The sequence below is a fragment of the Gavia stellata genome, unplaced genomic scaffold (assembly GCF_030936135.1).
Source record: "Gavia stellata isolate bGavSte3 unplaced genomic scaffold, bGavSte3.hap2 HAP2_SCAFFOLD_174, whole genome shotgun sequence".
In the NCBI taxonomy this organism is placed as follows: Eukaryota; Metazoa; Chordata; class Aves; order Gaviiformes; family Gaviidae; genus Gavia; species Gavia stellata.
Genome location: NW_026776780.1, coordinates 1,238 through 25,133, shown reverse-complemented (window position 1 = coordinate 25,133; position 23,896 = coordinate 1,238). Strand labels below are relative to the sequence as shown.

The window sequence follows — 23,896 nt, the reverse complement described above, 5'->3', positions numbered from 1 at the left end:
GTTGAGGGGGGGACGTGGACCCCCGGCGTAGAGCCAGCCCGCACGCCGGGGTCCCCAGCCCTGGTTGGGGGTGTGTGTGTCACAGCAGTGTCCCCATGGGCCGGTGACCCCCGCCATGGGGGTGGCGGCGTGGGGACAAACCGGGGTGACACGCGGCCGCCACGCTATGTCTCGGCCGTGGCAGCCATGCGGGCGTCCTGCTCCGGCAACCGGTGACGCCTGTCCGGTGGCGGCCCGCATTGGGTGCTCGAGGGCCCCCCCCCGACTCTTCCCAGGGTGGGGTGCTGAGGCCGGGCCGTGGGGTGCAGGCGGGTGACCGGGGGGGGCAGAGAGCGGCTGGACACCCCCAGGCCCACCCCGCCATGCTGGTGCTGCTGGGCCTGGCCATGGGTGCCCGGGGGGCAGGTGGGGCCGCGGATGGTGGGGGGGGGGGGATATGGGGATATTGGGGACCCTGGGGGTGATGGGGGGGGGTGGTTTGTTCTGTGGGACCCTGGGGGTGGGTTGGGGGGGGGGGTCTGCCTTGTGGGACCCCAGGGATGGTTTGGGGGGGCTCTGGGGGGGGCTCAGCTCTGTGGGACCGTGGGGACAGTCTGGGGGGGCTCAGCCCTGTGGGACCCCAGGGATGGTTTTGGGGGGGCTCTGCCCTGTGGGACTTTGGGGACAGTCTGGGGGGGCTCAGCCCTGTGGGACCCTGAGGACAGTTTGGGGGTCTCTGCCCCATGGGACCCCGGGGATGGTTTTGGGGGGGGTCTGCCCTGTGGGACCTTGAGGACGGTCTGGGGCTGCTCCCCCCCCTGGATGGTTTGGGGGGGCTCAGCCCTGTGGGACCCCAGGGATGGTTTGGGGGGGGCTCTGCCCTGTGGGACTTTGGGGACAGTCTGGGGGGGCTCAGCCCTGTGGGACCCCAGGGATGGTTTTGGGGGGCAGCTCAGCACTGTGGGACCCTGGGGACAGTCTGGGGGGGCTCGGCCCCATGGGACCCCAGGGACATTTTGGGGGTCTCTGCTCCATGGGACCCCAGGGATGGTTTTGGGGGGCTCTGCCCTGTGGGACCCCAGGGATGATTTGGGGGGGGTCTCAGCCCTGTAGGACCTTAAGGACGGTCTTGGGGGGTCAGCCCACTGGGACTGGTTTGGGGGGGCTCAGCCCTGTAGGACCCCAGGATGGGTTTGGGGGGGCTCTGTCCCATGGGACCCTGGGGACAGTTTGGGGGTCTCTGTCCATGGGACCCCAGGGATGGTTTGGGGGTCTCTGCCCCACAGGACCCTGGGGACAGTCTGGGGGGGCTCAGCCCACCGGGGCTGGTTTGGGGGGGCTCAGACCTATGGGATATTGGGGATCGTTTGGGGGGACCCTCAACCCTGAGGGACTCGAGGGACAGTTTGGGGGGGCTCTGCCCTATGGAACCCCATGGACAGTCTGGGGGGGGTCTCATCCCTGTTGGATGCTGGGGATGGTTTGGGGGGGCTCAGCCCTGTAGGACCCCAGGATGGGCTTGGGGGGGCTCTGCCCCACGGGACCATGGGGACAGTTTGGGGGTCTCTGCCCCATGGGACCCCGGGGATGGTTTTTTGGGGGGGGGCTCAGCCCTGTGGGACGTTGAAGATGGTCGGGGGGGGCTCAGCCCCCCGTGGATGGTTTGGGGGGGCTCAGCCCTGTAGGACCCCAAGATGGGTTTGGGGGGGCTCTGCCCCATGGGACCCCAGGGACGGTTTGGGGGTTTCTGCCCCATGGGACCATGGGGATGGTTTGGGGGGGGCCTCAGCCCTGTGGGACATTGGGGACAGTCTGGGGGGGTCTCTGCCCCACAGGACCCTGGGGACAGTCTGGGGGGGCTCAGACCCCTGGGGATGGTTTGGGGGGGCTCAGACCTGCAGGACCCCAGGATGGGTTTGGGGGGGCTCTGCCTTGTGGGACCCTGGGGACATTTTGGGGGTCTCTGCCCCATGGGAGCCCAGGGATGGTTTTGGGGGGGCTCAGCCCTGTGGGACTCCGGGGATGGTTTTTTGGGGGGCTCAGCCCTGTGGGACTGTGGGGACAGTCTGGGGGGGCTCAGCCCTGTGGGACCCCAGGGACATTTTGGGGGGCTCAGCTCCATGGGACCCCAGGGATGGTTTGGGGGGGGGGGGTCAGCCCTGTGGGACCCCGGGGATGGTTTTTGGGGGCGATCAGCCCGTTGGGGACAGTCTGGGGGGGTCTCTGCCCCACAGGACCCTGGGGACAGTCTGGGGGGGCTCAGCCCCCTGCGGATGGTTTTGGAGGGCTCTGCCTTGTGGGACCCCAGGATGGGTTTGGGGGGGCTCAGCCCTGTAGGACCCCAGGATGGGTTTTGGGGGGCTCTGCCTTCTGGGACCCTGGGGACATTTTGGGGGTCTCTGCCCCATAGGACCCCAGAGATGGTTTGGGGGGGCTCAGACCTATGGGATGTTGGGGATCGTTTGGGGGGACCTTCAACCCTCAGGGAGTCGAGGGACAGTTTGGGGGGGCTCTGCCCTATGGGACCCCAGGGATGGTCTGGGGGGGTCTCACCCCTGTTGGATGCTGGGGATGGTTTTGGGGGGGGGTCAGCATTGCAGGACCCCCAGAATAGTTTGGGGGGGCTCTGCAGGACCCCAGGGACAGTCTTGGGGTTCTCAGCCCCATAGGACCCCAGGGACGGTTTGGGGGGGCTCTGCCCCTGAAGATGGTTTGGGGGGTGGTCTCTGTCTCCATCCCAAGGCTGCTGGGTGACCCCGTGGGGATGGCTTTGGGGGGGGGAGGTCATGTCATGGTTGAGGGGTGACCCCGTGGGGACCCCAGGACACTTTGGGGGGGTGTTGGGGATTGATCCAAGTGGGGGTCAAGTGGGGGGGGGGGGACAGTTGGGGACAAGGGGATGGATGGGGGCGGAGAGGGGTGGATGGGGATGGATGGGGTGGATGGAGGGATGGGGATGGATGGAGGGATGGGGATGGTTGGAGGGATGGGGAGATGGAGAAGGATGGAGGGATGGGGATGGATGGAGGGATGGGGATGGTTGGAGGGATGGGGAGATGGAGAAGGATGGAGGGATGGGGTGGATGGAGGGATGGAGATGGATGGAGGGATGGGGAGATGGAGACAGGTGAAGGGATGAGGATGGATGGAGGGATGGGGAGATGGAGACGGGTGGAGGGATGAGGATGGATGGAGGGATGGGGAGATGGAGAAGGATGGAGGGATGGGGATGGATGGAGGGATGAGGATGGATGGAGGGATGGGGAGATGGAGAAGGATGGAGGGATGGGGATAGATGGAGGGATGGGGAGATGGAGACGGGTGGAGGGATGAGGATGGATGGAGGGATGGGGAGATGGAGAAGGATGGAGGGATGGGGATAGATGGAGGGATGGGGAGATGGAGATAGGTGGAGGGATGGGGTGGATGGAGGGATGGGGATGGATGGAGGGATGGGGAGATGGAGACGGGTGGAGGGATGAGAATGGATGGAGGGATGGGGAGATGGAGAAGGATGGAGGGATGGAGATGGATGGAGGGATGGGGATGGATGGAAGGATGGGGAGATGGAGACGGGTGGAGGGATGAGAATGGATGGAGGGATGGGGATCACTTGGGATGAAGGGATGGGGATGGATGGGGATGGACGGACATGGACAGAGATGGATGGGGCTGGATGGAGGGATGGGGACAGACGGACGTAGATGGAGACACGGGGACGGACAGAGGCACCCCAGGAGATGCCACTTACCCCCGCGTCCCCCTCGTAGGCGCCTTCCTGGTGCACCTGGCCAGCTCCTGCCCCTTGGCGGCCAACGGCTCCGTGCTGGATTTCGACTTCGCCCTCGTCTTCAACAAGAACCCGCTGGTCTGCTACGACCCCGACGCCCGGCGCTTCGTCCCCTGCGACTGGGGGCTGCTCCGGCCCCACGCCACCCGCCTCGCCACCTTCCTCAACAATGGCACCGACTGGGTGCAGCGCGCTGAAGCCCGGCGGCAGGCTTGCCGCGACCTGGCCACCCACTTCTGGGCCTCCACCGTGCTGCGGCGGAGTGAGCCCTGCGGCGCACGGGGGCTTTGCATGGAGGGGGACATCGCGCCCGGGGGCTTCGCAGGGGGCCGTGGTGTAGGGTGTTGTGTTGAGGGTGTTGCACAGGGGTGTTGCATGAGAAGGTTGCATGGGGCGGTGCATGGGGGCGGTGCATTGCACGGGGATGTTGCATGGGGATGTTGCGTGGAGCGTTGCACGGGGCATTGCACAGGGTCGTTGCGCTGCACGTTGCAGGGGGATGTTGCATGGGGCATTGCGCAGGGGCGTTGAATGGGGATGTTGCATGGGGCATTGTGCAGGGATGTTGAATGGGGATGTTGCATGGGGCATTGCGCAGGGACATTGCATTGCACGTTGCATGGGGATGTTGCATGGGGATGTTGCACGGGGCATTGCACAGGGTCGTTGCGCTGCACGTTGCAGGGGGATGTTGCATGGGGCATTGCGCAGGGACGTTGCATTGCACGTTGCAGGGGGGTGTTGCATGGGGCATCGCGCAGGGACGTTGCATTGCACGTTGCATGGGGATGTTGCATGGGGATGTTGCACGGGGCATTGCACAGGGACGTTGCACTGCACGTTGCAGGGGGATGTTGCATGGAGCATTGCACGGGGACGTTGCATTGCACGTTGCAGGGGGATGTTGCATGGAGCATTGCACGGGGACGTTGCATTGCACGTTGCAGGGGGATGTTGCACGGAGCATTGCACGGCGACACTGCAGAGCACATCGCACAGGGACGTTGCACGGAGCATCGCACAGGGCTTTGCATGGGAGTGTTGCATTGCACGTTGCACTGGGATGTTGCACGGAGTGTTGCATGGAGCATTGCACAGGGCTTTGCACGGGGACATTGCATTGCATGTTGCATGGAGCATTGCACAGGGCTTTGCAGGGGGCGTTGCAGAGTGCATTACATGGGAATGTTGCCCAGAGCATTGCATGGGGCGTTGCAAAGGGGCGTTGCAGAGCATTTTGCATGGGGACATTGCATGGGGCGTTGCACGGGGGCATTGCATTGCACGTTGCACAGGGCTATTGCACAGGGCTTTGCACGGGGGCGTTGCAGAGCGCATTACACCGGGACATTGCATGGGGACGTTGCACGGAGCATCGCACAGGGCATTGCACGGTGGTGTCGCCCGGGGACATTGCACGGCGCAACGCCCAGAGCTTGCACAGCGCGTCGCACGGAGCATTGCATGGGGACGGCGCGTGGGGACGTGACAAGGGGACGTCCCCCAGGGTGGGGAGGGGGATCACCCCGGCACTGACCGTCCCCGCTCCCCGCTCCAGCGCCACCCCAAGCCCGCATCATCCCCTCCAAGACGGGCAACGCCCGGGCGCCCGTCCTCCTCACCTGCCACGTCTGGGGCTTCTACCCCCCCGAGGTGACCGTCATCTGGCTGCACAACGGGGACATCGTGGGCCCCGGTGAGCACCCCCCCATCTCCGCCATCCCCAACGGCGACTGGACCTACCAGACGCAGGTGACCTTGATGGTGGCCCCGACGGCCGGGGACACCTTCACCTGCTCGGTGCAACACGCCAGCCTGGACCAGCCCCTCCTGGAGGACTGGGGTGAGGCGGGGGTGCGGGGAGGACACCCACCCGGACGCCTAGGTCCTCGTCACGTCAGCGCTCAACCCCGCCGGGTCCCCACAGGTCCCGGCTTGTCCCTGGGGTTGACGTTGAAGGTGGCCGCGGCCACTGTGGTGATGGCGTTGGGGCTTGGCTTCTTCGTCACCGGTGTCTACCACTACCGGGCCAGGCCACCGGCACCGGGTGAGCAGTTGAGAAGGGACAGGGAGGGGGACAGTGGCCTGTGGGGGACAGGGACAGCGGCCCGGGGTGACACGGACCCTCCTCAACCCTCTGCTCCCTCTTGCAGGTTACACTCCCCTCCCCGGAGACAACTACCCCGCAGGTAAGGGCACATCCAGCGCGTCCCTGTCCCCTGTCCCCAAGGGGGGCACGTCGCCCCTTCTGCCCCCCTATGTTCCCCCCAGGCAGCATCTGAGGACCCCCAGGACGGTGACCTCCGGGCCCCGATGGCCCCCCTGCGTCCCCATCACCCCGGGGGGAGACGCCGCGGTGCCGACAATAAAGATGCGCCGTGGTGATGGGGTGGTGTTGTACTGGGAGCCCCCGCGTCGTCCCACCGAGGGGAAGGGCCGTGGGGACACACACGCACGACGTGGCATGAGTGGGGCCGGGCACAAGCGATGACGTGCGCGCCGGGCACCAGAGAGGCCGGGCACGAGCGATGCCGGGCAGGGGCAATGTCATGCACTGGGCACAAGAGAAGCCAGGTGTGAGTGATGCCGGGCACAAGGGACGTTGGGCACAATCGATGGCGGGCAAAAGTGATGCCGGGCACGAGGGACATTGTGCACGGGGCATGAGTGATCTCTAGGCACGAGTGACGTTGTGCACCGGGCACGAGAGATGCCGGGCAGGAGTGATGCCGGGCATGAGGGACACCGGGCACAAGCACTGCCAGTCACAAGAGCTGCCGGACACGAGCGATGCCGGGCACGAGGGACACCGGGCACAAGTGGTACCAGGCACGAGGGACACCGGGCACAGTCAGTGCCAGGCACGAGGGACACCGGGCACAAGTGGTACCAGGCACGAGGGACACCGGGCACAGTCAGTGCCAGGCACGAGGGACACCGGGCACAAGTGGTACCAGGCACGAGGGACACCGGGCACAGTCAGTGCCAGGCACGAGGGACATTGGGCAAAAGTGGTACTGGGCACAAGCAATTCCGGGCACGAGGGACACCGGGCACAGGAGCTGCTGGGCATGAGTGACATTGGGCACAAAGGACGCTGGGTGCAATCAATGCCGGGCAGACGTGATGCCAGGGATGGGGGACGTTGTGCACAGGGCACAAGGGGTATTTGGGCACGAGTGACATTGTGCACCAAGCACGAGAGATACTGGGCAGAAGCGATGCCGGGCACGAGAGCTGCCAGGCATGAGCGATGCCAGGAAGAAGCGATACCAGGCACAAGCAATACCGGGAACAAATGATACCAGGCATGAGGGACAGCGGGCACAAGCAATGCCAGGCACAAGGGACGTTGGGCACAATCGATGGCGGGCAAAAGTGATGCTGGGCACGAGGGACATTGTGCACGGGGCATGAGTGATCTCTAGGCACGAGTGATGTTGTGCACCGGGCACGAGAGATGCCGGGCAGGAGTGATGCCGGGCATGAGGGACACCGGGCACAAGCACTGCCAGTCACAAGAGCTGCCGGACACGAGCGATTCCGGGCACGAGGGACACCGGGCACAGGAGCTGCTGGGCATGAGTGACGTTGGGCACAAAGGACGCTGGGTGCAATCAATGCCAGGCAGACGTGATGCCAGGGATGGGGGATGTTGTGCGCAGGGCAAAAGGAGTAACTGGGCACGAGTGATGTTGTGCTCCGGGTACGAGAGATACTGGGCAGGAGCGATGCCGGGCATGAGAGCTGCCAGGCATGAGCGATGCCAGGAAGAAGCAATACCCGGCACAAGCAATACTGGACACAAATGATACCAGGCATGAGGGACAGCGGGCACAAGCAATTCTGGGCACAAGGGACGTTGGGCACAATCGATGGCGGGCAAAAGTAATTCCAGGCACAAGGGACATTGTGCACGGGGCATGAGTGATCTCTAGGCACGAGTGACGTTGTGCACCGGGCACGAGAGATGCCGGGCAGGAGTGATGCCGGGCATGAGGGACACCGGGCACAGGCAGTGCCATGCACAAGGGACACTGGGCACAGGCACTGCTGGGCACAAGCAATTACGGGCACGAGGGACACTGGGCAGAGGCACTGCTCGTCACAAGCAGTGCCAGGCACAAGGGACACTGGGCACAGGCAGTGCTGGGCACAAGCGATGTTGGGCACGAAGGACACTGGGTGCATTCGATGCCGGGCAGAAGTGATGCCAGGCATGGGGGACGTTGTGCACAGGGCACAAGGGGTATCTGGGCACGAGTGACGTTGTGCTCTGAGTACGAGAGCTTCCAGGCATGAGCGATGCCAGGCACAAGTGACAAAGGGCACAAGCGATACCAGGCACAAACGATACCAGGCATGAAGGACACCGGGCACGGGCAGGGCCTGGCACGAGCGACACCAGGCACAAGATCTGCCAGACATGAGCGATGCCGGGCACAAGGGGCACTGGGCACAAGTGACACCAGGCATGAGGGACACTGGGCACAGTCAGTGCCATGCACAAGGGACACTGGGCAGAGGCACCGCTGGGCATAAGTGATGTTGGGCACAAAGAACACTGGGTGCAATCAATGCCGGGCAGACGTGATGCCAGGGATGGGGGACGTTGTGCACAGGGCACAAGGGGTATTTGGGCACGAGTGACGTTGTGCTCCGGGCACGAGAGATGCCAGGCAGGAGCAATGCCGGGCATGAGGGTCACCAGGCATGAGCGATGCCGGGCACAAGGGACACCGGGGACAAGGGACACCCGGCACAAGAGCTGCCAGACACAAGTGATACCGGGCATGAGGGTCACTGGGCACAGTCAGTGCCGGGCCCAAGGGACACGGGGCACAAGGGACACCCGGCACAAGAGCTGCCAGACACAAGTGATACTGGGCACGAGGGACACCCGGCACAAGAGCTGCCAGACACAAGCGATGCCGGGCACAAGTGATACTGGGCACGAGGGACACCCGGCACAAGAGCTGCCAGACACAAGTGATACCGGGCACGAGGGACACTGGGCATGGTCAGTGCCGGGCCCAAGGGACACGGGGCACAAGGGACACCCGGCACAAGAGCTGCCAGACACAAGAGCTGCCGGGCACAAGTGATACCGGGCACGAGGGACACTGGGCACCCGCAGTGCCGGGCTCAAGGGACACGGGGCACAAGGGACACCCGGCACAAGAGCTGCCAGGCACAAGTGATACCGGGCACGAGGGACACCCGGCACAAGAGCTGCCAGGCACAAGTGATACCGGGCACGAGGGACACTGGGCACCTGCAGTGCCGGGCCCAAGGGACACGGGGCACAAGGGACACCCGGCACAAGAGCTGCCGGGCACAAGTGATACCGGGCACGAGGGACACTGGGCATGGTCAGTGCCGGGCCCAAGGGACACGGGGCACAAGGGACACCCGGCACAAGAGCTGCCGGGCACAAGTGATACCGGGCACAAGGGACACTGGGCACCCGCAGTGCCGGGCTCAAGGGACACGGGGCACAAGGGACACCCGGCACAAGAGCTGCCAGGCACAAGTGATACCGGGCACGAGGGACACCCGGCACAAGAGCTGCCAGGCACAAGTGATACCGGGCACGAGGGACACTGGGCACCCGCAGTGCCGGGCTCAAGGGACACGGGGCACAAGGGACACCCGGCACAAGAGCTGCCAGACACAAGTGATACCGGGCACGAGGGACACTGGGCACGGTCAGTGCCGGGCCCAAGGGACACGGGGCACAAGGGACACCCGGCACAAGAGCTGCTGGGCACAAGTGATACCGGGCACGAGGGACACTGGGCACGGTCAGTGCCGGACCCAAGGGACACGGGGCACAAGAGACACTTCCCACAAGCCCCGGGGGGTGCCCACGCTCCCCAGCATTATTTTACCGTTTTCCCAGCTTTTTCACCCAAAAAAGGGTGGCAGTGCCAGTGTGGGGAGAGCCGTGGGGTGCCGGACACCTGGGTCCTCCCCTGGGTGGGGGGGACAGGAGGTGCCCCGGGGAGAGGGGACAAGGCCGGGGCTGGGGGGTTTGGGGGGGCCCTGGGGTGACCCCGCGCCGGGGGGACACAGGCAGAGCGGGGGGTGCGGGGGGGGCTCAGGCCCTGAGGAGGGGTCCGGGGGGGGGCTGAGGGCTGAGCTGCCCCGTGGGGGTCCCGGGCCGAGGGCACCGGGGGGGTTCGTGGTCGCGGGGGGGTGTCCCGGGGATCCCCTTTCCCTGCCCCCGTCCTCCGCTTTCGCTTTCGCTTTTTCCAACCTGCGGAGCCGGAATCTACCCGGCGCCCGGTGACGTCAGAAAGCAACTCGGGCTGCCATTGGCGAGCGGGCGGCGGCGGCACCAATGGCGAGGAGAGCCGGGGTTTGGGGCGGGGCGAGGAGCGGAGGGGCGCAGCGGAGCGGGAGCGGAGCGGAGCAGAACGGAACGGAGCGACGAAGCGCGATGGGGTCGGGGCTTCTCCCGGGGCTTCTCCTGGGGGTCCTCGGCGTCCTCGGCGGGGCCGCGAGCGGTGAGCACCGGCGGAGACCCGGGAGACCCTCCACCCCCTTTCCCGGGCACCGGTGTCCCATTCCCTGGGTGCTGGGACCCCCCACCCTGACCCCCCTCTGTCCCTGGGTGCTGGGACCCCCCACCCTGACCCCCCACCCTGACCCCCCTCTGTCCCTGGGTGCTGGGACCCCCCACCCTGACCCCCCACCCTGACCCCCCTCTGTCCCTGGGTGCTGGGACCCCCCATCCTGACCCCCCACCCTGACCCCCCTCTGTCCCTGGGTGCTGGGACCCCCCACCCTGACCCCCCTCCATCTCTGGGTGCCGGGACCCGCCTGGACTCCCCTTCCCCGGGGAACAGAGACCCACCCCCGGGCACCGAGACCCCCTTGCACCCCCTTTCCCGGGCACCGCTGCCCCATTCCCTGGGTGCTGGGACCCCCCACCCTGACCCCCCCTCCATCTCTGGGTGCCGGGACCCACCTGGACTCCCCTTCCCCGGGGAACAGAGACTCCCCTGGGCACCGAGACCCCCTTGCACCCCCTTTCCCGGGCACCGGTGTCCCATTCCCTGGGTGCTGGGACCCCCCACCCTGACCCCCCACCCTGACCCCCCTCCATCCCTGGGTGCTGGGACCCCCCTGGATTCCCCTTCCCCGGGCACAGGGACCCCCACCCCGGGCACCGAGACCCCACCCCGGGCACCGAGACCCCCTTGCACCCCCTTTCCCGGGTACTGCTGCCCCATTCGCTGGGTGCTGGGACCCCCCACCCTGACCCCCCTCCATCTCTGGGTGCCGGGACCCGCCTGGACTCCCCTTCCCCGGGCACAGAGACACCCCCCCCGGGCAGCAAGACCCCCTTGCACCCCCTTTCCCGGGCACCGCTGCCCCATTCCCTGGGTGCCGGGACCCCCCACCCTGACCCCCCTCCATCCCTGGGTGCCGGGACCCCCCACCCTGACCCCCCTCCATCCCTGGGTGCCGGGACCCCCCTGGATTCCCCTTCCCCGGGCACAGGGACCCCCCCCCCCCCCCGGGCACCGAGACCCCCTTGCACCCCCTTTCCCGGGTACCGCTGCCCCATTTGCTGGGTGCTGGGACCCCCCACCCTGACCCCCCTCTGTCCCTGGGTGCCGGGACCCCCCTGGACTCCCTTTCCCCGGGGAACAGAGACCCCCCTGGGCACCGAGACCCCCTTGCACCCCCTTTCCCGGGTACCGGTGCCCCATTCCCTGCATGCTGGGACCCCCCCACCCTGACCCCCCTCTGTCCCTCGGCACTGGGACCCCCCCGCACCTCCCTCTCCAACCACCCCGGCCCCTCTCTCCGCGTACCAGCACCCCCCCTTCAGCACCCCCACCCCCCAATTCCCAGGACCCCACTGGACACTGACCCCCCTTTCACCGGAACCGGGACAACCACCCCGCTGTCCCGGACCCTCTTCCCGGTCCCCCGGACCCTCCTTCCTTAACACCGGCACCCCCCTGAACCCCCCTTTCCAGCCATCCAGGGTCTCCCACCCCCCGGACCCCCCCTTTGCTTGACACCGGCACCCCCCCAAGGTCCCCTTCCTGGGAACAAGGATCCCCATCCCAGACACGATTCGCTCCCCCCCCCAGTCACATCTCCCCTGAACCCGCCCTGATCTGCTCCCCTGGGACCCCCACCCAGCCTCGCTGCCCACCCCTGCACTCGGGGCACCCTCACCCCTGTCTTCCCCCAAATCCTCCTGCCCCCCAACTCTCATTGCCCCCCGTGTCTCTGCAGGGCCCCACTCCTTGCGCTACTTTGATGTTGCGGTGTCGGAGCCCAGCCCGGGGGTTCCCCCGTTCGTGCAAGTGGGGTACGTGGATGGGAACGTCATTTCGCGCTACGACAGTGGGACGGGGAGGGCAGTGTCCCAGGTGGACTGGATGGCGGCCAATGTGGATCAGCAGTACTGGGACAGCCTGACCCAGATTGGACAGAGCAATCAGGGCTTCTACCGCGTGGGCCTGGACACACTGCAGCGCCGCTACAACCAGAGCGGGGGTGAGTGCGGGCTGGGCTGGGGCTCCGTGGGGCTGGAACGGGACTCCGTGGGACAGGAGAGTGCCTCCCCCCACCTCCGAGATCCTGCCCTGCCCCACGCTACTGCCTTGTGCCGGCCCGTCTGCGTGTCATTGTCACAGGGCTCCCAGCCCAAGGGGGTCACGGCTGCCCTGTCCCAGCCCCACAGTGCTTGGGACCCCCTGTCCCAGAGCCAGGGGGGGCTTCTGGCCACCCCAGCCCAGCACATCACCCCTCCGGCCCCCCCAGTGCCCAGGACCCCATTCCAGGACTGGCCACCACGTCCCAGCTCCTCACCAGCCCCACAGCAGTCGAGACCCCCAGAACCAGAGGGTCTCTCACCCCCAGTGTCCCCGCCCCTTGCCCTCCCCATGGTGCTCAGGCCCCCCATCCCAGAGCCAGAGGAGCTTCCCCCACCCCATCCCATCTCCTCATCTGCCCCCCCCCCCAGTATTTGGGACCCGTGTCAGCCCCTCGCTGTCCCAGGGTGCCATGGGGCTGGGTGCCAGCCCAGCCACGCCCTGGGTGCAGGGGATCCGCATCATGGCCTTACATGACCCCCCCAAGTGCTGCAGGTCCCGGGCAGGATGGGGGGTGGCCCTCGTGCTGGTGCCCAGTTGCCCTGACTCCCACATGGGGCTGGGGGCGCTGCCGGGGGGTCCGTGCCCCACTGAAGGCCCAGGGCTGCAGCAGCCCCTCAGCCCCGTCTCCCCGGTCGTGTTTCAGGGGCTCACACGGTGCAGCGCATGTACGGCTGTGACCTCCTGGAGGACGGTAGCACCAGGGGGTATATGCAGGATGCCTACGACGGGAAGGACTTCATCGCCTTCGACATGGACACGATGACGTTCACCGCGGCGGACGTGGGGGCACAGGTCACCAAGAGGAAGTGGGAGGCGGACGGGACTGAAGCAGAGCAGTGGAAGCACTACCTGACGAGCACCTGCGTCGAGTGGCTGAAGAAATACGTGAGCTACGGGCAGGCCATGCTGGAGAGGAAAGGTGAGGGCGAGACAGGGACCCTGGGGACCGGCTGGCGTGGGTGCGCGTGCCGGCTCTCACCGCCACCTCCTCCCCAGAGCGCCCCACAGTCCGAGTGTCGGGGAGGGAGGCCCACGGGATCCTGACCTTGCACTGCCGCGCTTACGGCTTCTACCCGCGGCCCATCACCGTCAGCTGGCTGAAGGACGGCGAGGTCAGGGACCAGGACACCGAGTGGGGCAGCATCGCGCCCAACAGCGACGGCACCTACTACGCCTGGGCCTCCATCGATGCCCACCCAGAGGAGAAGGACAAGTACCAGTGCCGCGTGGAGCATGCCAGCCTGCCCGAGCCCGGCCTCTTCGTGTGGGGTGAGCCCCGTGGCCTTGGGCACGTGGAGCGGTGGGCTGGGGTGGTTGTCCTTCCCCTCCTCACGGCCCTGCTTTCCCCCAGAGCCGGAGTCCAACCTGTTCACCATCATGCTGGCGGTGGCTGTTGCCATGCTGGTTGTCATTGCCATCATCGGATTCATCTTCTTGAAGCGCAAATTGGGTAAAGCACCGGGGCCGCTGAGGCAGAGGGGTGTGGGAGGAAGGCAGGGCTTGGGGGGCTGGGAGGGGCTGCAGGCATGAGCCGCTGCCCTCTGGGGAGCCCCCCGAGCCTGGTGGCGAAGCGCGGTGGATGCTGATGCTTCTTTCTCTCTGCAGCGAAGAAGAAGAAGAAGGGCTACAGCACAGCACCATGTGAGTACCGGCGGCAGGTCCAGCTCCAGCCACTGCCCCATGCTGGGACGGTCTTGTGACTCCGGTTTCTGGCTGCTGCCGGCATTTCCCGATCCCCCAGTGGGGATAGACGGAGCAGCCCCAGCTCTCCGTACTCCCCTGTGGGACCTGCAGCCGGAGCAACACCGGGCTGCAGGAGGGGGACACGGAGACCCCCAGAGCAGAGGGTTGGGGACAGGGACGTGGCCCTGGGTGACACTGTCTCTTTCTCTTGTCCCTGCAGTGACCACTGCCTAACCGCTTGACGAGGGGCTGGCACATGGCTGGATGCGGCCCCGTGCCCTCTCACCAGCTGGATGAAGAGAGGTGCTGGAGGCAGCCGGGAGCTGTCTGCGGAGGGAGCTTGTCACGCTGCGCCTGCCTACCCCCGGCTACGGTGGTGGCTCTTCTGATTGTGTGAACTTGCTGTTTTCTGCTGATTTTAAAATTGGACACTGCAATTATTACCGATATTTTGAGATTGTAACTGATTTCTTCTGCATGTGTACATTTTCTGGCACGCACAATAAATGCTGGTCCCCGCCCTCCGGCGGGCTGTGCCTCCTCTCCCGGTACCGGGACTGCTCTCGCAGCCTCGGGTCGAGGGCTGTACTGGTTTTGGCTGGGATAGAGTTGATTTTTCTTCATAGCAGCACAGCGTGGTGCGGTGTTTAGGATTTGTGACCGAAACAGCGTTGGTAACACAGCGATGGATTTGAACAGCGTTGGCACAGGGTCAAAGCCTTCTCTGTTTCTCACTCAGCTCTCCCGGTGAATAGATGGGGGTTGCACAAGATGTTGGGAGGGGACACAACCAGGCAGATGACCCAAACTAACGAGAGAGATTCCAGGCTGTATCGTGTCGTGGTCAACGATAAAAAGGGAAAAGAGAGGGTTGAGGGGGACTGGCCAGCTCTTCCTTGGGAACTAGCTGGGTATCCATGTCCCTGTAGTGGAGGTGATGAGCAATGAGGCCACGCAGACGGGTGCTGAGAAGACGATCTTCTGGTATGAGGCTACATAAACAGGCACTGAGAAGAAGGTCTCGTGGTCTGAGGCCATGCAGGTGGGCAGTGAGAAGAAGATCTCCTGGTATGAGGCCATGCAAACGGTCGCTGAGAAGAAGGTCTCCTGGTCTGAGGCCATGCAGATGGGCACTGAGAAGGTCTCCTGGTCTGAGGCCACGTGGACGGGTGCTGAGGGGAAGGTCTCCTGGTCTGAGTTGTTGTAGGTGAGCACTGAGAAGAAGGTCTCTTGCTCTGAGGCCATGCAAACAGGCACTGAGAAGAAGGTCTCCTGGTCTGAGGCCACGCAGACGGGTGCTGAGAAGATGGTCTTCTGGTATGAGGCTACATAAACAGGCACTGAGAAGAAGATCTTCTGGTCTGAGGCCACGCAAACAGTCACTGAGAATAAGGTCTCCTGGTCTGAGGCCACGCAGACGGTCACTGTGACTAGACCAGGGACTCGAGTCTGAACTATAATAGTTGCTCTTGTAGTCAAGGAGACATAGTGGAAGTCCACACAGTGGACTCTTCCCCTGAGAGCGGGCAGAAACGACCTGGTCCCTATCCCCGACCAGCCTGCGAGACACAGGGAACGATTTCGTCCATCAGCCAGGTGAAGACATTTGCTCCCTGGTTGCTCTGATGCAGCCAGGATCCATTGCTAGGGATTGATGGATCGGAAGAGGGGCAGCCACCCGCAGCCTCTGGAGGTGGCCCTTGCTGAGCACGAAGGCAAGGTGTCCTCTCAAGGAAGATCTTATAACCCAGCGAGGTAAGTGGTCTACCAGAGAGGAAGGTATCCGGTATCTGAGGGCATTCACGGGGCTCTGTAGTGACCCGGACAATAATCAGGCCCTCAAAGATCTGGATGGCATCCAGCGCACACGGTCTGTATGGTGGATGTTTGTACGGAGCACACCAACGTGCACCAGCAACCCGGTCATGGTGGACTGAGACGTTGAGGCACCAACTGTCCAGGGACTGGTCTGCCAGCTCCAGCGATTCAAGGAGAACCTCTGTTCCCCCTTCCCACCATGGGTCTTTGTCTCAGCTGTGGACACTCTTCCTCAAGGTCCAGCCACTTGAAGAGAACATGGTGAGTCTCCCTCCTTGCGCCTACAGGCCAGCATCTCAGCTACCAGGAGCCTGCTCAACGGAACGGGGACTTTGGGCGCACACCACGTGCCACCTAGTAGGGTTCTCTCTGCATGACCATGGGGAGGACACAAGGATGTGGGACGGCGCACCTACCTCAGTCCTGGAAGCCCATGTGCAAGAATTGTGGGGACAAAGTGGCTAAAAAGGGACCACCCAGGAAGGTTCCTGTTCTGGTTGCCGTCAAGCAATTCCCCAGGCGCAGCAGATGGGCTGAGGACACGTCGCCTCCTTCTGATCCTGATCCAGTGGACGTAAGTCCACGTGGGGTCGAACCTCGCAGCCAGCACCACGGAAAGACCATGCTGGACCGCAGTAGGATCATAGCCACGACTAGTCCTTGCGAGGTAGCCTGGGCAAGAGAGACGCGGGCTCTTCCGAGGGTGAAAAGGCTTCTGGTTTGCAATTATAGGAGTCAGGTAACGAATGCTCTGCTCAGGACTGAGGGTCCTGCCCCCGGCTGCGCAGAGGAAAGGGACAAAGGGGTTTGATGGCCTGGCACATCAGACCCATGGAAATATGAGGCCCTGGTGGAAACCGGTGCAGGATGACCCCTAAGGGCATTGGGGTACAAGGGGATAAGACACATCTGGATTTCTGGAGTGACGGGGGGATCCCAATTGTTGTGTTGGGAGCTGAGGGAGCCCAACAGGAAACGAGTGGGAGAAGCCACAGGGCCAGAGGCTCCGTGTATCCTTGGCGTTGACTTGAAAGTAAGATACTTCAAGGAAGTAAAGATACTTCAAGGATCTGAAGGGGCACTGGCAGGCTGCTATAGATACAGAGATGTATCACACAGCAGCCAAGAAGGCCAACGGCATCCTGGCTTGTATCAGAAACAGTGTGGCCAGTAGGACTAGGGGAGCGATCGTCCCCCTGTACTCGGCGCTTCAAGGCCACACCTCGAATACTGTGTTCGGTTTTGGGCCCCTCACTACAACACAGACACTGAGGTGCTGGTTGGTGACTCAACCGCTTCCCTGGGCAGCCTGTTCCAGTGCTTGACAACCCTTTCCGTGAAGAACTTTTTCCTAATATCCAATCTAAACCTCCCCTGGTGCAATTTGAGGCTGTTTCCTCTCATCCTGTCTCACCCTGAACGCTTCCAATGGTGGAGCATCCAAAACGTCTCTGGGCAACCGGTTCCAGCCTCTCACCACCCTCCTCATAAAACATTTCCTATGTCCAATCTCGATCTCCCCTCTTTCAGTTTCAAACCACGGCCCTTGTCTTGTCACTACAGACTTTGGTTAAAAAAAAGTCTCTTGCCATCTTTCCTCCTTCGAGGAAAGTTGCAGAAGTCAAAGCCACCCAGCTCGCCCTAGAGATTGCTTCCTGACCAACGTGGCCGGTACTCCATCCCTGTACCGACTCGCTGAGGGTGCCCAACGCCTGTGGGGGTGGCTACAGCGATGATCGTGGAGGTAAACCCCTCTGGGCGGCTGGGTTATGGCAGCAGGACCTTGCTGCCTGGGTAGAGCCCCTGGGTGTAAAGGTCCATCATGTCGATGTCCAAGAGCCATGTCCCTGGAGAACATCAACGCAAGGGGCAAGTAGACCAGGCGGCAAAAAGCAGAGTGGTTCAGGTAGACCTGGACTGGGAACGTCATCGTGAGCTGTTCACAGCTCCGTGGTCCCGTGTAACGTCACAGGAGACATAACGTATGGGTAGGCTCACTATGGAGGGGTGGACCTGACCACTACAGCCATCGCACAGATCATCCATTGATGTGAAAAATGCACCGGAATCAAGCGAGTGAAGCTTCTTGGGTATAAAGGATGGTGGCTGTGGTATCATGGAAGGAAGCCGGCAGATTAATTATATCACACTGATGCCAGCACCATGCACTTGCCGTGGTGGCGGTGACAACCGGAGAGCAAGCGCATGGCTTTGGTGCCCGAGACCCTGCAGCCGGGCTGGGCGGCTCCCTGCAGCCCCTGTGACCCAGCCCGCTCCTCTCCAAAGCAATTCTGCTTTATTTCGTACAAATCTCCTGCCCAGCTGCTCGGGCAGGAGCCGTCTGCTGCTCCCCACAGCCCATCCCCAGGGTCTCTGGCCGCCCTGCGCCGGGGGAGCACTGCAGCAGGCGACTGTAGGGCCCACAGCGGCTCCGCAGCTCGGCAGGCGTCCCCGTCTCTACAACGGTGCCATGCTCCAGCACCACGATGCGATCGGCCGCCTCCAGCATCCGCGGGCAGTGGGTGATGAGCAGCACCGTCCGGGCTCCCCCGCTCCGCATCCACTGCTGCAGCTGTGGGAGATGCCGGCACCCATCAGCACCCGCTGTGGGGCCGGGACCCCCTCACTCTACCCTGGCACCTCCTGCCACTCACCGTAACCTCACCCTCCCTGCCCAGGGCGCTGGTGGCTTCATCGAGGATGAGGACGGTGGGTTGCCGCACCAGGGCCCGAGCAATGGCAATGCGCTGCTTCTCCCCTGCCGACAGCTGCCCCCCTTTCTCCCCCACGTCTGTGGGACGAAAGGCCAGGGGGTGAGAGCGGCATGCGGCCATCTGGGTCCCCCCATCAGACCCCCAGCACTCACCGGTGTCGAAGCCCCGGTCCAGCGCCGAGATGAAGCCCAGGGCGCCGGCGGCGGCAGCGGCCGCCCTCACCGCCTCCTCCCCGCAGTCCTCCAGCCCGAAGGTGATGTTGTCTCGGATGGTGCCGGAGAAAAGCACGGGCTCCTGCCCCACCAACACCACCTGCCCCCAGGCGCAGGCTGAGCCCGAGCACTACTTGGTGCAGTTGTGCTGCCCGCCTGCCCGCTGCTGCCCTCACCTGGCGGTGCAGGTACCGGTGCTCGTAGTCCCGCAGCGGCACCCCATCCAGCAGCACCTCCCCGGCCCCGGGCTCGTAGAATCGCTCCAGCAGCCCCGCGCAGGTGCTCTTCCCGCTGCCGTTGAGCCCCGCCAACGCCGTCACCTCACCAGGGCGCAGCTCGAAGGAGACATCCTGGGGGGGCGGAAGGGGATGCGGCGGTGGCGGTGGGTGCTCAGGGACACCCCGTCCCCTCCTTGGGGACCCCTGAGACCCCCAGCTCTACCTGCAGAACGAGGTGCTCAGGGCGCGCAGGGTAGGCAAAGGAGACGCATTGGAAGGTGACGTGGCCCCGCAGCCTGGTGGGTGCCCGGGTGCCCCCGGTGTCCCCGGTGGGTTCCCGGTCCAGGTACTCCAAGGTCTTGTGTCCGGCCGCTGCTTTGCTCAGCAAGTCACCGTGGCCGAACACCAGCGCCTGCGTGGGGCAGAGCCGCTGGCACCGGGGATGGGGACAGACGGACACGGGGAGGTGGGGGGCACGTGTCGCATGGTCTCACCTGCACGTGGCGGCCGACTTTAGCCTGGTAGAGAAGGAAGGTAACGAGGCTGCCAGTGGTGATGGTCCCCTCACGGAGCTGCTGGTGCCCATGGCAGAGCACCAGCACCTGCATGGCCAGCTGCAGCGCCTGCAGGGAACAGGGGTCAGTGGGTGGGGGGACAGGGGTGTCCAGATGCCAGGGTCTCTCCTGCGCCCACCTCACCCGCTGGACAAGGGTGAAGAATGCCCATTCCACATCTATCTGGTCCTTCAGCCCCAGCATCTTGGCCAGTGCTTGGCTGTGGCAGCGCTCCTCCTCCTCCTCCCCGGCGAAGGTCTGCACTGTCTCAATGGAGGAGACGGCCTCCTGCACCACCGCGGTGGTGTTGGCCTTGGCATCCAGCATGGCTCGCTGCAGCACCTGGGTGGGGACGGCCGGATTCAGTGCCCGCAGGGCGGCAACAGGACATCCCCACCGGCCTGGCCCTGCCAGCCCAGCCCCACCATCCCATTCCCACCAGCCCCAAAGCTCTGTCCCCACCCCAGGGTCCCTGCTCCACTGTCCCCAACCCTGCCAACCCCACCCCATGCACAGTACCTACCCTCCTCACTGCTCCCACCACCCCCATCCCATCCCGTTCCCACCGCCCCCATCCCACCATCCCATCTCCCTCTCCTCATCCCACCATCCCATTCCCACTGTCCCATCCTGTCCCTACCATCCCGCCCCATCCCCACCATCCCATCCCCATTTCATCCCATCCCCACCATCCCATTCCCACTGTCCCATCCTGTCCCTACCATCCCACCCCATCCCCACCGTCCCATCCTGTCCCACCATTCCCATTGCCACCATCTCGTCCCCCTGGTCCCCATCCCACCATCCCATCCTCACCTGTTCCCACCATTCCCATCCCCTCCGTCCCATCCCCACCATCCCATCCCATCCCCATTCCCTCTCCCTGGTCCCCATCCCACCATCCCATTCCCACTGTCCCATCCCGTCCCCACCATCCTGTCCAATCCCCACCATCCCATCCCCATTTCATCCCATCCCCACCATTCCCTCCTGTCCCACCATTCCCGTTACCACCACCTGTCCCCCTGGTCCCCATCCCACCATCCCATCCTCACCATCCCCTCCTGTTCCCACCATCCCCATCCTATCCCTACTGTCCCATCTCATCCCCACCATCCCCATTCCCACTATCCCCATTCCCTCTTCCTGGTCCCCATCCCACCATCCCATTCCCACTGTCCCATCCCATCCCCACCATCCCCATTCCATCTTCCTGGTCCCCATCCCACCATCCCATTCCCACTGTCCCATCCCATCCCCACCATCTCCATTCCCTCTTCCTGGTCCCCATCCCACCATCCCATTCCCACTGTCCCATCCCCACCACCTCCATCCCATCCCCACCATCCCCATTCCATCTTGCTGATCCCCATCCCACCATCCCATTCCCACTGTCCCATCCCATCCCCACCATCCCCATTCCCTCTCCCTGGTCCCCATCCCACCATCCCATTCCCACTGTCCCATCCCATCCCCACCATCCCCATTCCCTCTCCCTGGTCCCCATCCCACCATCCCATTCCCACTGTCCCCATCCCATCCCCCCCATCCCCATTCCCTCTCCCTGGTCCCCATCCTACCATCTCATTCCCACTGTCCCGTCCCATCCCATCCCCACCATCTCCATCCCATCCCCACCATCCCCATTGCCACCATCCCCATTCCCTCTCCCTGGTCCCCATCCCACCATCCCATTCCCACTGTCCCATCCCATCCCCACCATCCCCATTCCCTCTCCCTGGTCCCCATCCCACCATCCCATTCACACTGTCCCATCCCATCCCCACCATCCCCATTCCCTCTCCCTGGTCCCCATCCCACCATTCCCATTCCCACTGTCCCATCCCATCCCCACCATCCCCATTGCCACCATCTGTCCCCCTGGTCCCCATCCCACCAACCCATCCTCACCATCCCCTCCTGTTCCCACCGTCCCCATTCCCACCATCCCCTCCCATTCCCACCATCCCCATTCCATCTCCCTGGTCCCCATCCCACCATCCCATTCACACTGTCCCATCCCATCCCCACCATCCCCATTGCCACCATCTTGTCCCCCTGATCCCCATCCCACCAACCCATCCTCACCGTCCCCTCCCGTTCCCACCATCCCCATTCCCACCATCCCCATTCCCTCTCCATGGTCCCCATCCCACCATCCCATCCCATCTCCCTCTCCCCCTCCCACCATCCCATTCCCACTGTCCCATCCCATCCCCACCATCTCCATCCCATTCCCACCATCCCCGTCCCATCCCCACCATCCCCATTGCCACCATCTTGTCCCCCTGATCCCCATCCCACCAACCCATCCTCACCGTCCCCTCCCGTTCCCACCATCCCCATTCCATCTCCCTGGTCCCCATCCCACCATCCCATCCCATCTCCCTCTCCCCCTCCCACCATCCCATTCCCACTGTCCCATCCCCTCCCCACCATCCTGCCCCATCCCCACCAACCCATCCCCAATCCCCACCATTCCCGTTCCCACCATCCCGTCCCCACCTCGTCCCGTCCCCACCGGCACCTGGTACCGGGCGTCGTAGACCTTGCGCGCGGTGATGGTGAGGGGAACCTCCAGCAGCGCCAGCAGCGCCAGCCGGGGCGAGAGCCCCACCATGAAGCCACCCAACCCCAACGCCGTCACCAAGCTCCGCAACGCCACGTTGACGCTGCTCGGCACCGCCCCGCACAGCAAGGGCACGTCGTTGGCCAACCGGGCGGACAATTCGGCTGCGGGGATGGTGAGGGGTCAGCGGTGGGGTGGGGGGCCCTGGGGTGGGTGGAGGGGGCTGGGGACCCCCCTACCTGCCGGTGTCCCCTGGAAGAAGGCCAGATCCTGGCGCACCAGGCAGGAGAAGAGCCGGTGGCAGGTGCTCCGTTCGAGCCGGGCTTTTGCCAGGACGAAGAGACCCCCGCGGCAGCCGGCAAACAGCGATCTGGGGAGGGGGACACACGGACGGACACAGGGACCCCCATCAGCCCGGCCGCGGAGGACGGACGGACGGACAAGCGGGACACAGGGACCCCCACCTGCCCAAATCGGCGGCGACGACCAGGCCGACGGTGAAGGCGGTGAGTCCGTTGCCGCTTCGGATGGCGTCCAGGGCTTTGCCGGTGCAATACGGCCCCGCGGTCTCACCTGGATGGGCACCGGTGCGGGGTGGGGGGGGGTCAGTGCGGGGGGCGGCGGCAACGCCAGGACACCCCCCGTCCCCCACATCCGCCGTCACTCACCCAGAACGGCCAACACCAGGAAGAAGAAGGCGCCGGTGAGGACGGGCCACTCGGCCCACGCCAGCGCCAGCAGCTGCCGCACGGCCACCGGCGACTCGGTGCCCACGGCCTCACCGGGCGCCGGCGTGGCCCAAGCCAGCAGCGCCGCAGCGGCCGCACCGTGGGTCAAGGCCAACCATGCCGGCGCGGCCGTGGCCAGCAGTACCGGCGCGGCACTGTACGGCACCAGGAGGCTCCGGAGGGTGAGGAAGGTGGCGGGGGTGAGGCTGAGCACGACGGCGGCTCCCCGGGGACCCCCCGGCGCCAGCAGCCGCTCGGCCGCGGTAAACGCCGGCAGCCGCAGTCCGGCTTCCAGCCAGGTGGCTGCCAGGCCCAACTGGGCCAGCGCCGGGGCCAGCCGGGCCAGTGCCGCCAGCACCACCAGGTCGACCAGGAGCAGGAGGCAGGCCAGGCGGACGGCGGGGAGCAGCGCCATGGCGGGGGGCGCTCACCAGTAAAGACCAGTGCTCCCAGTGCAGCTCCCCGTCACTGTGCTCGGCAACCTAGGGAACTCACCAGTCAACACCAGTGCTCCCAGTCCAGCTCCCCCAGTCCCAGCCTGGATCCACAAGACCCCACCCAGCACCTTGGGGTGCTCACCAGTCAACACCAGTGCTCCCAGTCCAGCTCCCCCAGTCCCAGCCTGGATCTACAAGACCCTGCCAGCACCCTGGGGTGCTCACCAGTCAACACCAGTGCTCCCAGTCCAGCTCCCTCAGCCCCCTGAGACCTCCCTGACACCCTGGGGTGCTTACCAGTCAACACCAGTGCTCCCAGTCCAGACCCCCAGTCCCAGCCTGGATCCACAACACCACACCCAGCACCTTGGGGTGCTCACCAGTCAACACCAGTGCTCCCAGTCCAGCTCCCTCAGACCCCGAGACCCTGCCTGGCACCCTGGGGTGCTCACCAGTCAACACCAGTGCTCCCAGTCCAGACCCCCAGTCCCGGCCTGGATCCACAAGACCCCACCCAGCACCCTGGGGTGCTCACCAGTCAACACCAGTGCTCCCAGTCCAGCCCCCCAG

At 64.7% G+C, this 23,896-nt stretch overlaps 3 protein-coding genes across 3 annotated transcripts; 2 read left to right on the top strand and 1 right to left on the bottom strand.

Annotated features, from left to right (window-relative positions):
* Nucleotides 1-362: 362 nt before the first annotated feature.
* Nucleotides 363-6,154, top strand: LOC132321291 (HLA class II histocompatibility antigen, DM beta chain). The gene is made up of 6 exons (XM_059834795.1): nucleotides 363-405; nucleotides 3,750-4,031; nucleotides 5,328-5,612; nucleotides 5,697-5,816; nucleotides 5,923-5,958; nucleotides 6,041-6,154. Exons 1-6 carry the CDS (start codon nucleotides 363-365, stop codon nucleotides 6,049-6,051), a joined length of 777 nt encoding a protein of 258 aa, XP_059690778.1. The 3' UTR covers nucleotides 6,052-6,154.
* A 4,048-nt stretch (nucleotides 6,155-10,202) lies between these two features.
* LOC132321301 (class I histocompatibility antigen, F10 alpha chain) lies at nucleotides 10,203-14,780 on the top strand. The gene is made up of 7 exons (XM_059834808.1): nucleotides 10,203-10,278; nucleotides 12,029-12,292; nucleotides 13,037-13,312; nucleotides 13,390-13,662; nucleotides 13,745-13,843; nucleotides 13,999-14,034; nucleotides 14,297-14,780. The coding sequence occupies exons 1-7, from the start codon at nucleotides 10,212-10,214 to the stop codon at nucleotides 14,308-14,310; spliced, it is 1,029 nt and encodes a 342-aa protein (XP_059690791.1). The 5' UTR covers nucleotides 10,203-10,211; the 3' UTR covers nucleotides 14,311-14,780.
* A 199-nt stretch (nucleotides 14,781-14,979) lies between these two features.
* On the bottom strand, nucleotides 14,980-23,329 carry TAP2 (transporter 2, ATP binding cassette subfamily B member). The gene is made up of 12 exons (XM_059834809.1): nucleotides 22,830-23,329; nucleotides 22,626-22,734; nucleotides 22,401-22,531; nucleotides 22,120-22,325; nucleotides 19,737-19,934; nucleotides 19,533-19,661; nucleotides 19,262-19,450; nucleotides 18,997-19,170; nucleotides 18,761-18,920; nucleotides 18,549-18,685; nucleotides 18,202-18,466; nucleotides 14,980-15,635 (listed from the first exon to the last, which is right to left on the bottom strand). The coding sequence occupies exons 1-12, from the start codon at nucleotides 23,302-23,304 to the stop codon at nucleotides 14,980-14,982; spliced, it is 2,829 nt and encodes a 942-aa protein (XP_059690792.1). The 5' UTR covers nucleotides 23,305-23,329.
* Nucleotides 23,330-23,896: the final 567 nt, after the last annotated feature.

Bases quoted from the DNA above. Each gene is read 5' to 3' on its own strand.
- LOC132321291 (XM_059834795.1), top strand. From the start codon at position 363: ATGCTGGTGCTGCTGGGCCTGGCCATGGGTGCCCGGGGGGCAG. The intron at 4,032-5,327 runs GTGAGCCCTGCG...TCCCCGCTCCAG, and splicing joins CTCCACCGTGCTGCGGCGGA to CGCCACCCCAAGCCCGCATC. The intron at 5,613-5,696 runs GTGAGGCGGGGG...GGGTCCCCACAG, and splicing joins GCCCCTCCTGGAGGACTGGG to GTCCCGGCTTGTCCCTGGGG.
- LOC132321301 (XM_059834808.1), top strand. From the start codon at position 10,212: ATGGGGTCGGGGCTTCTCCCGGGGCTTCTCCTGGGGGTCCTCGGCGTC. The intron at 12,293-13,036 runs GTGAGTGCGGGC...GTCGTGTTTCAG, and splicing joins CCGCTACAACCAGAGCGGGG to GGGCTCACACGGTGCAGCGC. The intron at 13,663-13,744 runs GTGAGCCCCGTG...GCTTTCCCCCAG, and splicing joins GCCCGGCCTCTTCGTGTGGG to AGCCGGAGTCCAACCTGTTC.
- TAP2 (XM_059834809.1), bottom strand. From the start codon at position 23,304: ATGGCGCTGCTCCCCGCCGTCCGCCTGGCCTGCCTCCTGCTCCTGGTC. The intron at 19,662-19,736 runs GTGAGGTGGGCG...TGTTCCCTGCAG, and splicing joins TCTTCACCCTTGTCCAGCGG to GCGCTGCAGCTGGCCATGCA. The intron at 18,686-18,760 runs GTGAGTGCTGGG...TTCGTCCCACAG, and splicing joins GGACCGGGGCTTCGACACCG to ACGTGGGGGAGAAAGGGGGG.